General features: G+C 58.5%; 1 protein-coding gene across 11 annotated transcripts in view; it reads right to left on the reverse strand.

The window, feature by feature from the left end:
• Nucleotides 1-11,704, reverse strand: part of PAX2 (paired box 2) — an 87,644-nt gene that overhangs the window by 69,535 nt on the left and 6,405 nt on the right. For 2 of the 11 annotated variants that reach the window (XM_075934581.1, XM_075934573.1), the window contains exons 1-3: nt 6,113-7,952; nt 2,619-2,787; nt 1,634-1,831 (exon numbers count right to left, since the gene is read on the reverse strand). In XM_075934581.1, coding sequence (XP_075790696.1) covers nt 1,634-1,831; nt 2,619-2,787; nt 6,113-6,155 — 410 coding nt within the window. In that variant the 5' untranslated portion in view covers nt 6,156-7,952. Of the gene's footprint in view, nt 1-1,633; nt 1,832-2,618; nt 7,956-11,704 lie in introns of those variants that run through there. The other 9 variants (XM_075934582.1, XM_075934579.1, XM_075934577.1 and 6 more) reach the window with 7 other exon arrangements.

The raw sequence follows: 11,704 nt of genomic DNA on the forward strand, positions 1-11,704 counted from the left end.
CACAGCATGCATGTTCCGGCAAGGCAGACAGCTTCCTTGCTCCTCTCCCAAAGACTGTACTGCTCCTTCACAAAACCTAAAACCCTGCACCGGCTTAATTCCTTCCAGGGCTGTCTGGCTGTCCTGCCACAGCTGCCTCCTAAGGTGTCTGAATGTCAAACGGTTATTATTCCAGAACCTGACTCAGAGTAACAAGGACCTGGAGGATTTTTCGGAGGGTGTATAATTACCCGATCAGTATTATGTTACCCTGTTCATAACTTAATAACCATTTTAATACAGATGACACACACAGGGATAATTTCCTGGGGTAGCCTAGCAGTATATTACAGCGCCGTGTGTCTGAGGGAATCTTCTAGCTAACTCTACCTGCTGTTTTCAAGATGATTCAGGACAATTCTGTATCATTTGCAAAATACGTAAAGCTATTTGTGTAGGAGGCCAGTTTGGAGCATACCTGCTGTCTGGGCTATTACACTTATTTTCATCCTCTCCCAGGGATAGCCCAAGACAGAAAATACTGATCTGATTCCCCAGGGTTTGTTTTCCCTTCCCTTGGTGGGAACATACATGGCTTTCCACAGCCTGGCTACACCCGCCACACATGCGTGTAAATGTACAGGTGTGTGGGTGTACACATGTACTAGACAGGTGTACTAGACACAGTGTGTGCGTGTGTGTTTTGAAGGTATGTGCATGTGTACTTTATGCAGCGTGTGTATTTGTGAGTGATAGTCTCTGCCTGTGTCTTTGTGCCTGTCTTCATATGTTATTCGGTTGGGGTGTTATTTGTATCAGAGTGTAAATGTGTGTATATGTGTGTGTAAGTACCCGGCTATACGTGTTCCAGTGTGTATAAGGGTGCGGTGTATGTTTGTTCTCAGCTTGTGTTACTCTCCCTGGGTCGGTGATATGTTTGTTCTGGCTGCCCTGTGTTGTGCCCGTGCCTCACACGCAGGTGTGTCTAGTTCGCACACGATCCTACCCACCACAACATCCGGCCCTTTGCCATGTCTGAGCGAACCGGGACCCTCAGCCCCCCGGTAAGTTCTGTCCCCAGGCTGGCCGAGTGGCTGCTCTGAAAGCCGTCGCGCTGCGACCCAGCCTCTGCCGGGGGCGGGCGGGCTAGGAAGGGGCCGCGGAAGAGGCGTCCGGCCGGCTCGGCCGCTGCCCCAGGGCTGCGGAAGGACTCTGGCTTTGGGCCGCTCAGGCTGTTTGTTTAAGAGAAACAAACACTGGCGGGGGGAGGGGTTAATGGCCCCGGAGCCGCGCTGCGATTGCCCTTAGATCCGGCGCGTCCCCTCCTACAGCCAAAGCGAACCCGGGCCCCGTTCACACGGCGCGTTCGGGGAGCCGGAGCCGGAGCGAAGGAAGCGAGTCCCCGGCAGGTGCCCAGCCTGGCACCCCCGCAGCGCGTCCCGGCACCCCGCCCGAGCGCAGCCCCCCGTTCCAACACCGAACCCCGAGGGGGGCTGCCCCAGGGACTAGCCGGGCCGGGGGGGCTGTAGCGGGGAGAGTTCGACCCCCCCCCACGCTGGCCGAGCTTTGTGGGGCCATAGCAGGGAGGCGGGGGAGGGTCGGGACGGCGCAGGGAGGGGGTCGCGCAGGACTGGCCGGGCAGGGCCGCCCCTACCTGTTGATGGAGGAGACGCTGGGCACCGTGTCGTTGTCGCAGATGCCCTCGGCCAGCAGGCGGTCCCGGATCTCCCAGGCGAACATGGTCGGGTTTTGCCTCTTGTACTCGGCGATTTTATCCACCACTTTGGGGGTGGCCACCTTGGGCTTGGAGCCGCCGATCACGCCGGGTTTGATGCTGCCCGTCTCGTAATACCTGCGCCGAACGGAGCGGTCAGGGCCCGGGCCTGCCTCCCCCGGTTCCGCCGCGCCGCCCCGCGCCCGCAAACCCTCTGCCCCCGCTGCTCCCCTCGGGGCTGGGCCCGCTCCTCGGCCGCGGCTGGGGGGGACGGGCAGCGGGGGGCTGCCCCCAGGCCGGGAGGGTGCAAAAGCCAGGCCCAGCCAGCCCGGGGAACAAAACCCCCACCGGGCCTGGAGGGGCGCCCGGGGCAGGGGAAAAGCAGCCGGGCCGGGGAGGGTGTGAGGCTGCCGAATCGCTGAGCTCGCCCCCTTCGCAGGGGATGTTTTCTCCGCCTTCCCTGCCCCCCTCTTTTCTCCCAGCTGGCCTGGCTGTGGCGCAGGGCAGCGGTTTGCGGGGCCTGGGTGCACGGGGGGGCATAGGGGCTCCCTGCTCATCTCTGCACCCCCCGATTAGCTCTGCGCGGCTCGGACCCCGCTTGGCACAGGGCCGGTCGGAGATGGCCCGGCGGTTCCTACCCGGGCAGCCTGTTCCCTTAAGGCCCGGGAGCCTGGAGCCGGGCGCAGGCCGAGTTCCCCTCCCCCCTTCTGCCTCCCGGGAGATTTCGCACCAAATTTGGTTGCGACGGTTTCTAAGGCTGCTGGGGGGGGGGTCCCTTTTCTTTCCCGCTCACAATCTGCCCTTGCTCCAGGGTGTCCCCGAGAGGGGGGCTGCGTCCCTGCCCTGTGGCCCTTCTCCCCTTTCGGGCCGCGGGAGGGGGACCCCGGAGGGGCCGGAGCGAGGCGCGCGCTGCCCCCGGCCTTACCTGCCCAGGATCTTGCTGACACACCCGTGGCTGACCCGCAGCTGCCGGGAGATGTCGCAGGGTCGCACTCCCTGGTGGGCCAGCTCCACTATCCTTTGTCTCACCACGTCGGGCAGGGGCCTGCCGTTCACAAACACCCCCCCGAGCTGGTTCACTCCCCCGTGCCCTGCTGGGGAGAGAGAATAAAACACACAACAACCCGCACCCCACAACCAGAGCGTTAGTCGGGGAGAGTCAACGGCCCGCGGCGGAGGCAAGCCGGCCCCACGCGCACCCACACCCCAGGAGTGACTCTTCCCCATGTCCCCGGGCCCCGGCACACACCCAGACACCCTCCCGCGGTAATTGTGTTGCCTCTACACAGGCCCGGGGGAGCAGCAGCATCCCGGGGGCTGTATCCTGGGGACGGGCAGGGGCACAAAGCCGATCGCCAGGCCCTGCCTGCTGCAGGAACGAAGCAGAGATTTTCTCCCGAATTCCCGAGTTTCGCTTCTAGCGGCTCCCGGCAGAGCCCGAGCGGAATTCCCCGCTTTCTGCCGCTGCCCCTTCCCCTCGCCCGCTTGAGTCCCACGCCACGGCTCCCTGTCACATTGTCGGCTGCATTTATTTCTGCGCTCCTGGCCTCGGAGAAATTCTACCTTGGATAGCTCGTTTGCTCCGTTTATTTTCGGGTGGATCTGAGTTGAAGGGGAAAGGAAGAAAAGAAAAAGAAGGGAAAAAACAGAAAGAGAAAGAAAGAAAGAAAGAAAGAAAGAAAGAAAGAAAGAAAGAAAGAAAGAGCAAAACCCTATTTTTGTGTCTCCCAATTATAGTTTATAACACAGGACCGCTCGCTCGCTCTTTAGCTTTCAATCTTTTAGGGGGGAAAATCCGTCAAACTCGCTTGATTTTTTTAAACGAGGATTTTGTTCAAGGGGAAATAAAAATCCCCTGTTCAGCCTCTGCGGGCAACCCCCTCGCTCTGCTTTCCTCGGGGCTCCGGAGGTGCCTTTCCCCCGCGATACGGGTGCGGGGAAGACGGCGCTGCGCACCTGCCCAGGGCTGGGTATCAGGATCAGGGGAATCTCGCCATTCGGGTTGTAGCCGAATCTGGCCTGGGCGGGTGAGGGCTGCTCCCAAGATGCGCGCTGGTGGGGGCCCGCGTCTAGATCTGCCTGCCCGGGAATCTTTACCGGGGGAATCTCTTTTCGTTGGCCGCTGTGTGTGGACAGGTCTGCGGGGCGGGTGTGCCGGGTGCGAGGAGCCTGCCTTCCCCACTCGGCTAACCGGCCGCCGCCGCGGGGGAGCGGGCAGCTGAGGAATGAGCTGTTTATATTTTTGCTGGTTTTTTCCTCTCCTGCTTTTGACACTGACTTATTGGCTCTGAACTTAGTGGGAACTCGTAATGCCCTGCGATCGATCCGAGACCTTCTTCGCAAATAGAGTTTTTCCATCTCCCACAAGCGCACCCCCCGGCCCCGAAGAAGCGCCCTCCAAGGCGCCTGCAGCGGAGTCCCCGCGTGGGCGCCTTCGCCTTTTGGTTCGCTTTTGTTTTTGGCCCGATTCGATTTTTAACCCCTTTGTGAGGAAAAAAACCCCGCGTGGGTTGATTGGGTGAGGGTCAGGGGCATTTCCCCTGGCATCCCGGGACCGGGGCGTTTGGGTTTTCTGGGACAGGGCGTGTGTGTTTTTTCTTCGTTTGTCCGGACCACCTTTTGCACATGTTGCCTCTAAAGTTACAAGCCAGCAGTTTCTTCAGCACCTCTCCGATAAATAATTCAAGGCCCTTTGATAACTCGCATTACAGAGCATTACAAGGCAGCAGATGCAAAAAAGATTAAAAAATTAATAATTCAGATTATTGCACCCAATGTTTCCGCTCCCTGGGCTTGTTTTCATTTAGATCGGCCCCTTTCGAAGCTTGTTTGTTCCTCTCTCTCGCTCCCTGTCTCTCTGACCCTGCCAACAGAAGAACGCGTTCTGAGATCGGTGTGTCTGTGAGCCCGAAGGAAATCAGCGCCTATGTAGCTTATCATTGCCGGCTAAAACATGTATTATCGGGTACGCCTATGGCCCAGACTCAATCGTGCCTTTTTTTTTCTTCTTCAAAATTCAGCATAAAAAATAAAACATTCCCAAACCTCGCTGGGTTTAAACCTCGCTTTAATTCACCCGCTGCGCTGTGGAAATATTTCTGTCCAGCAAATATATTTCCAAATGAAATTAAATGCAAAAGGCTTGCGCTCAATTAAAACGAAAATCGCCGGGGTGTAAACAATTTTTTTTCCCAAAACGCGGGGAGCATTTGCAGGGAATCTCTTTGGGAAATAACATTTTTCCCTAAGCAAAATCGCTCCGAAAGCAGCAGTTTTGAACACGAAAAAACGCTGCGGCCAAGCCGTCCGTGGAGTTTAAACTCCTGCCCTTTTTTTTCCTTCTTGCCCATCGCTTTAAAAAAAACTAAAATATTTTACTGAGTATCATTTAAAATATTGGGTTATTTTGATGTCGCTGACAGAGCAGCGTCTTGAAAAGTTTCGCCGTCGAAAGTTACAGTGTTCTTAATTATTCATGTAGGGACTTGGTTTGGTTTCTCTCTCAGATTTGTATTTTTCTTTCTTTCTTTCTTTCTTTCTTTCTTTCTTTCTTTCTTTCTTTCTTTCTTTCTTTCTTTCTTTCTTTCTTTCTTTCTTTCTTTCTTTCTTTCTTTCTTTCTTTCTTTCTTTCTTTCTCTGAATTATTTTCCCTGCCTGCGGTTGGCTCAAATGAATTGCAAATTAATTATGACAATAATTGTCATGTTTTTTTCCCCTTCGATGGAAATCGGATTCTAGACTGAACACATAACAAGAGTCCACTCTCTTGTGTGGCACTAGTGCATTTAAAACGCATCTCCTGGATGTGGCAAATAAATACATTTAAAGGAAAAAAGGGGGTTGTGATTTTTAATAACCCCGAAAATGCCAGATTTCCCCACAATATAATTGTCCTCGTTCTTCCCCTAATTCATCCTTCAAACAATCCCTTTCCCTTTCATTTTAAAATGACATTTACCCCTGGAAGAAAAATCCAGGAGCCTTTTGGTTCCCGCATATCTATGTATTGGCATTTAAAACACTAAAGCGTTGGTCCCCATTTCAGATGAAACGATAAACGACCAACGTTACAATTAGACCCACGCCTCGGAATGAAGGACCCCCCCCCCAAGAGGCACAATTTGCCAAGTGGATTTGGAGCGAGACCTGATGTTGTTGTTGTTGTTGTTCCCGGTCTCTCCCTCACACACAGACACACACACACATTCCCTCCAGGAAGTTTGGGGTCCCCAGACTCCGGGATCCCCTTTCCTGGGGGTTTCAGCCCCGAAGGAGGTGGGGGCGGCCGCGGCCAAGCAAGGCGAGGGCTGGGAGCCCCCCTAGGCGGCAGCCGGCCTGGAAAGCGGGCCAGGTGAGGCAGGAGGCTGGGAGAAGGCGGCGTGAGGGATGCCGCAGCCCGAGCCGGGTTCCGGTACTCACGGTGCATCGCTGAGAAGGGGTCTGCCTTGCAGTGCATATCCATGGGGAGGCAAAGGAAGGGGAAGAAATCGGCTGACGCCGCCGTGTCGCCTCTCCAACTCAACTTCAAGACTTAGGGGAGAAAACCAGCGAGCCGCAGGCGGCAGGGCGAAGGGAGGCGGGCGCCGGGCGCGCGGCCCTGCCCGGAGATCGGAGAACTTTCCGGGGGCCGGGCAGGGGGAGCTGGCTGGAGCCGGGGGCAGAGCGAGCGGCGCCCGAAGGGACTGGTCAGCAGCGTCCCAGCGGGCAGCGGGCGGCAGCGGCCGGGGGGCAGGCGGCTGTCATGGCCGGAGCGCTCGGGTCAGCTCATCCCAGGCCGGCGGGTCAGCGCGGGGCTGGCGGCGAGGGCGCGTCGCAAGCAAGGTGAGGATGACGCTGGTGGCGGAGGGATGCGGCGTCCTTCCTCCTCCTCCTCCTCCGCCAAGTCCGGGGCTAGTTCGGGTGAGTTCAAAGCGGAGTAGAAATCCCCGGGATCGCCGCGCCCGACAGCCCCCTCCCCGCGCCTTGCGCTGCTCCCCCGGCGGAGGGTCCCGCTTCGAGCCAGGCGGGATGTGCTTGCCAGGAGCGGTGGCTGGAGAATGGAGCCTCCGCTCCCCGCGTGTGTCTCTCTAAAAGCTGCAAAGCCCCCTCCAGATCTCTCCCCCACCCCCACGCCCAGCCCGGCTCCCCTCCCCTCGCCGGGAGATGGATGACTTGTCACACAAAGGCACCAGATTCCAACACTCGCTGATTCGCCAGCGCGCGGAGCCGGGGCCCGGGCGAGGAGGTCCGAGCCGCTGTCACTCGGACAGAGCCGGGCAGGGCGGGGGAGCGAGCTGGGGATTAGAACTACAGAGAAAAACCAAACTCGCCGATAAGATCAACTCCAGATAAGGGCTGGAGCGGGGCCGGGCTCCGGCTGTTCAGGGGCGCTCGAGGCGAGCTCAGGGGAGCGGCCCGGTCCTCTGCGGCGCCCCCGCTCCCCCGTTTTCTGCCCCCCACGCACACGGCGCTGGTCAGTGGCACCGGCCTTTCCTCCCAGTTCTTGTTCGCCCCCTCCCCCGTCTTCCCCCGCCAGGATCCGGGGGAATCTCTCGCGCCCGAGCGGCCGGGATTTGATCCACCCCGAAGCTTTCTCGGCGTTTCACCTCCAAAACAAAACCCAGCCCCGACCGCCTCACTCGGCGGCTTTGAAGTGGCCCAGGCGGGACCGGGAGGCCATTCCGGGGGTGGCAAAGTTTCTCGGATTCGCCGCGCTCGCGCGTGTGTAACAAAATAAAGGAAATAAAACCCGCCCGGTTCGCCCCGTTTGTGTCTCTGTTCCCGGCAGAGGATTTAGAAAACGTTTCGGAAACGGCCCGAAAAATGCGACTTTGACCTAACGAGGCTACAAACGGCAGACGAGGAACTCCTGCCTGGCGGTAATAAATACCCCCGTGTGAAAAGGGAGCAATTCGCCGTGAGCTCCGGGTTTGTTTCGCCGCGTGTTTATCAGCATCTGAAACCCTGGTCGCTTCTCCTCTTCCTTCCTTGGTCCCTCCATCCCCACCTCTCTGCTGATCTGTCACCACGCAGCCCCTTTGTTTTCTGACGGGTTAAGTAAAGAATCTCCGAGAGATCTTTATGAAATATTTTCCACCGTCTCATAAATCATGTTGGCACTTCAGCTGATGTTTTCTCTCTCGCTCGCTTTCCCCTGAGTTTGCAAAGTCGGATTTTAAAATCGTTCCGACAATATGCGTGGGGAAATGCAGAGAAAGGCAACAATACCTGCTTCCAATGGGCACGTTAAGAAAAAAAATTAGAAAAAAATTGCCAAGCCAATGAAACCCCAAACGCCCCGGCCTTCCCTCCCCATTTGCCCGCTGCTTTTCAGAGAGGTTTGGGGGGATTTGGTGTCGGATCAGTCACACAATAATGGTCGCGGCTGTGGCAATTCCTGCTAACTGTATTAATGCTCATGATTGTTGTGACCAAGCCCGGCCTGGCTGTGATTTTCCTCGCTGCTTTTTGGAGGGAACCCGCAGGAGCGAATTCCCAGCAGGTGCAAAGTTGGGAGGAGGCGGCGGTTCTGGCTCGGCGCCCCTGCGAGTGCCTAGGACTGCACATTCCGCCTGGGGTTTTTGGGGGGGCTGTGCCTTTCCCGAGAATTCATTGCTCCCCTCTGCAGCCCGCAGAGGCCTGGCCGGCCACAGGCAAACTCACTAGTCCCCACGTTCTCCCCACTCTCCCTTAACCCCGCCGCCTGCCGCTTCCCATTGCCCGCTTCCAGCTGCCGCCCGGCTGCGGTGGCAGAGCCAAGGGGGCGCCCCCGCCCAGGCCGCGCGGAGCAGGTGGGGGAGGCGGGCCGGGAGCAGGCAGGGCCGGCCGCAGGACTCCCACTCAGTGCCCAGACAGCCCCAGGAAGGAAGGTGCGCGGGGAGGGGGCGGGCGCTCAGTTCCCTCCGCAGCCTGCAGATGGCGCTCCCGGGTCTGGTTTGGTTTCCTCGCTGAATTACAGCAACTTCTGGCGCAGGGGGAAAGTTTCCGAGTAACCGGATTTGAACTTACTCTGCTCCCAGGAGCCGCGGCTATTAGCGAGCGGCCGGCAAGCCTCTGGCAGGCACTGGCCAGCGCTGGGCGAGAGGAAAGGGCAGGGCTGCGGGAGACGGGCTGATACCCCCCCCCCCATTACAAAGACACTTGCCATCAGCTCTCCCGTCTCCAGTGACTTCGGTTTGCGCCGGGGCTGGGAAAGTCAGTCGCTGCCTAAGCGGAGCCCGCTGTTTGGGGAGAACTTCCTGGGGGCTGCGTGTTCAGGAGACAGCCCTCCCCCCCCCCCCCCCCGCTCCTCTCCTAGAGTTCCCGCCGCGGGAGAGGAGGCAGGGACCCAGCGTGACTTGGAGCCGCGTCGGCGCCAGCGGCTCGCCCCGCTTAACGAAATCAGCGTCTGATCCAGTGACATCGGGATAATTGTCCCGTGTGGACAAGGGAACCTTTTGCTTCCCCAAGAGGGGAGGAGGTAATGAGCCCCCCTCCCATACCGCCCGTCACCTGGAGCCCCCTTCGGCTTCCTGGAAGAATTGCTTGGTCAGCATTCAAACCCACAGAACAATTGCTGGGGGGGGGGGGGGGAGAACAGACACAAGGCTCTATGACAACATCCTCCCCCCCCCCCCCATTTAAATAATTCCAGGTCGGAAACCCTGCGGCATTGTAGGGTTTTTGGAGAACTCGCGCACTTCTTTACAGGGAACCCCCAAACTCTGCTCCCTTTCGGTCGGGGTGGGTGATTTCCCCCGGCCTTTCTTTCTTTCTTTCTTTCTTTCTTTCTTTCTTTCTTTCTTTCTTTCTTTCTTTCTTTCTTTCTTTCTTTCTTTCTTTCTTTCTTTCCCCTAAGCCTCTCCCCGCTTCCCCCATTCCTCCTCCCAACTAGGAACATTTACACTTCAAAAGAGGCGACCGCCTCTCTGCGGAAATTTCAAGAAAAATAAACTTTCGGGGGAGTTCAGGTGATACCGATCTTTGGATTCGCTTCATTAGCTGCCTTTCGCCCACTGGCCAAGCCAAAATCTTTGCCGTCGACCCCCTCCCCCTACAGTGTCCTGCTTAGCGCCCCTCGAATGCCCGCGGTCTGCTCCGGATCGCTGTTCGCACCTGGCAGGTTTGCGTGGGCTGTCGGAAGTGGGTGAACGAAATGTTTGTTAGCTGCAACAGCCGCCTCTTCCCGGCCCCGCCGAAGTGGGGAACGGATGCGACTTGGGAGCCGGGAGGCAAGGCCGGGAGCGATGTCCCGAGCCCCGCTCTTCGCTCCTTTTTAGGATTCGGGCCCGTTGAAAACAATTGTTCTGGCTTGGGTCCGTAGGCCCCGACGCGCAGCCCGCCCCCGGGTGGCTTGGCCGTTTTACACACAGGGCTGTAGGGCCGGAGCGGCGCCGAATTGATTGCTCCGGAGCAAAGCTCGGGTCTAGCTGGTCTATAAATGTAACTCCGAGCGTCACAAAAGCAACTTTTATTTTTACAGGCTGGTGGAACGAGTCGTTCTCAAAAACCTTCGCTCGGAGGTGGCTCGTTTCAGCTCCCCCATTCGCCGCTCAAAATGTCTGAATTTCCATTCAAATCCACCTTGACTCTCCCCGCGAGCCCCTCTGCAAACTCCTTTCACCCCAGGGGGGAAACGAGGGGCAAGAACCTTATTCCCGAGGAAAAAGAAACCCCCGAGACCGTTGGCTGCTTTTGGGGAGCGAGTCGATGGGGAGGCAGGGAGTGAGCTCAAGGTGAGGTGTTTGGGGGTGTTTGGAACCATCGCGTGACTGCCTGGGCTTGACACCCCCCCCCGTTACAGTCTGAGTAGAGGCGGTGAGGACGGGGCTACCCCCTAGATCTGTGCTTCCTCGGCTCGGCTCGGCCCGGCCCGAAGTCCCCTCACACATGGCGCTTGGGAAAGCCCCAGACTTTTTGTTTGATTTCTCCTCTTTCGCCCCAACAACCCAGCTAGGGAGCTGAGCTGAGCGCGCGCGCGCGCGTGTGTGTGTGTGTGTGTGTGTGTGTGTGTTACTGGGGTTGGAGGGGTGCAGTCAAGAAATCCGAAGTTTAAGGGCGACTCAAAGGCGGGGCTCCGGGTCGGGATTTCAGGAGAGCTGGCGGAGACCGGGCGCTGGGCGAGGAATTAGGGGGTGCTGGCAAGATTTCCTGGCGCTCCCTCACACCCCGAAATCTGCGCATCGGGAGGCACTAGGCCGTTGCTTTCCCCTGCCCTTGTGGAATAAAGTTCGCTTCAAAGGAACAATTAAAAAGGCCCGATGTTTGTCTCGGCCCCTCCCCCCGCCTCCGCGCCCCCCTCCCCTAAGCACCTCTGGTCACGTTGGAGGATGAGTTTTTTGGAGAGCTTCTGGTACAATATGGAGCACCATGGGCTGCAATTTCACACTCCACAGCACATTCCCCCTAAAGCTACTTGCTTTCTCCCCCCCCCCCCGCCCGTCTAAGACCCCTCGTGCCTCCCCTCCCCTCCTCCCCCTCTGCTGTGACTCCGGGGTGGGTTCCGCGTCTGGGGGACAGGCTGCCCGAGCGCCCCGGCGCTGGGCGGAAGAGAAGGGCGGGGGCTTTGCTGTGCTCCTTCGCCCCCCCCCCCCGTTTGTTTGCCTTGCCCGGCGAGGGCCCACGCGCGCGGCTCTTTATTCAGCCCCGACACTTTAACCTCCCCCTGACAAGAGCGCGCTCGCGCAGCAGCAGGACGAGCCGGGACCTTTTCCAGCCTCCTGGAGAGGCCGAAAGAAGAGCCCGCGTCGGGGGGAGGCATTTCGGCAACAAAGGCGCCCGCTCAGCGCGCCCGGCCGGCCCGAGCCGTAGGCAGCTTCTGGCCAGGGCGGAAAACACCGCAACGGCCTTCCGGGCCACGGGCCTACGGACCGCCCCAGTGCAAACGTGCGTGTGTGCGCCCCTGCCACGCTAGCCGTGTATGTATACACCCCTGCCACGCTAGCCGTGTATGTATACACCCCTGCCACGCTAGCCGTGTATGTATACACCCCTGCCCACGCTAGCCGTGTATGTATACACCCCTGCCACGCTAGCCGTGTATGTATACACCCC

This window comes from Pelodiscus sinensis, chromosome 8 (genome assembly GCF_049634645.1).
Source record: "Pelodiscus sinensis isolate JC-2024 chromosome 8, ASM4963464v1, whole genome shotgun sequence".
In the NCBI taxonomy this organism is placed as follows: Eukaryota; Metazoa; Chordata; order Testudines; family Trionychidae; genus Pelodiscus; species Pelodiscus sinensis.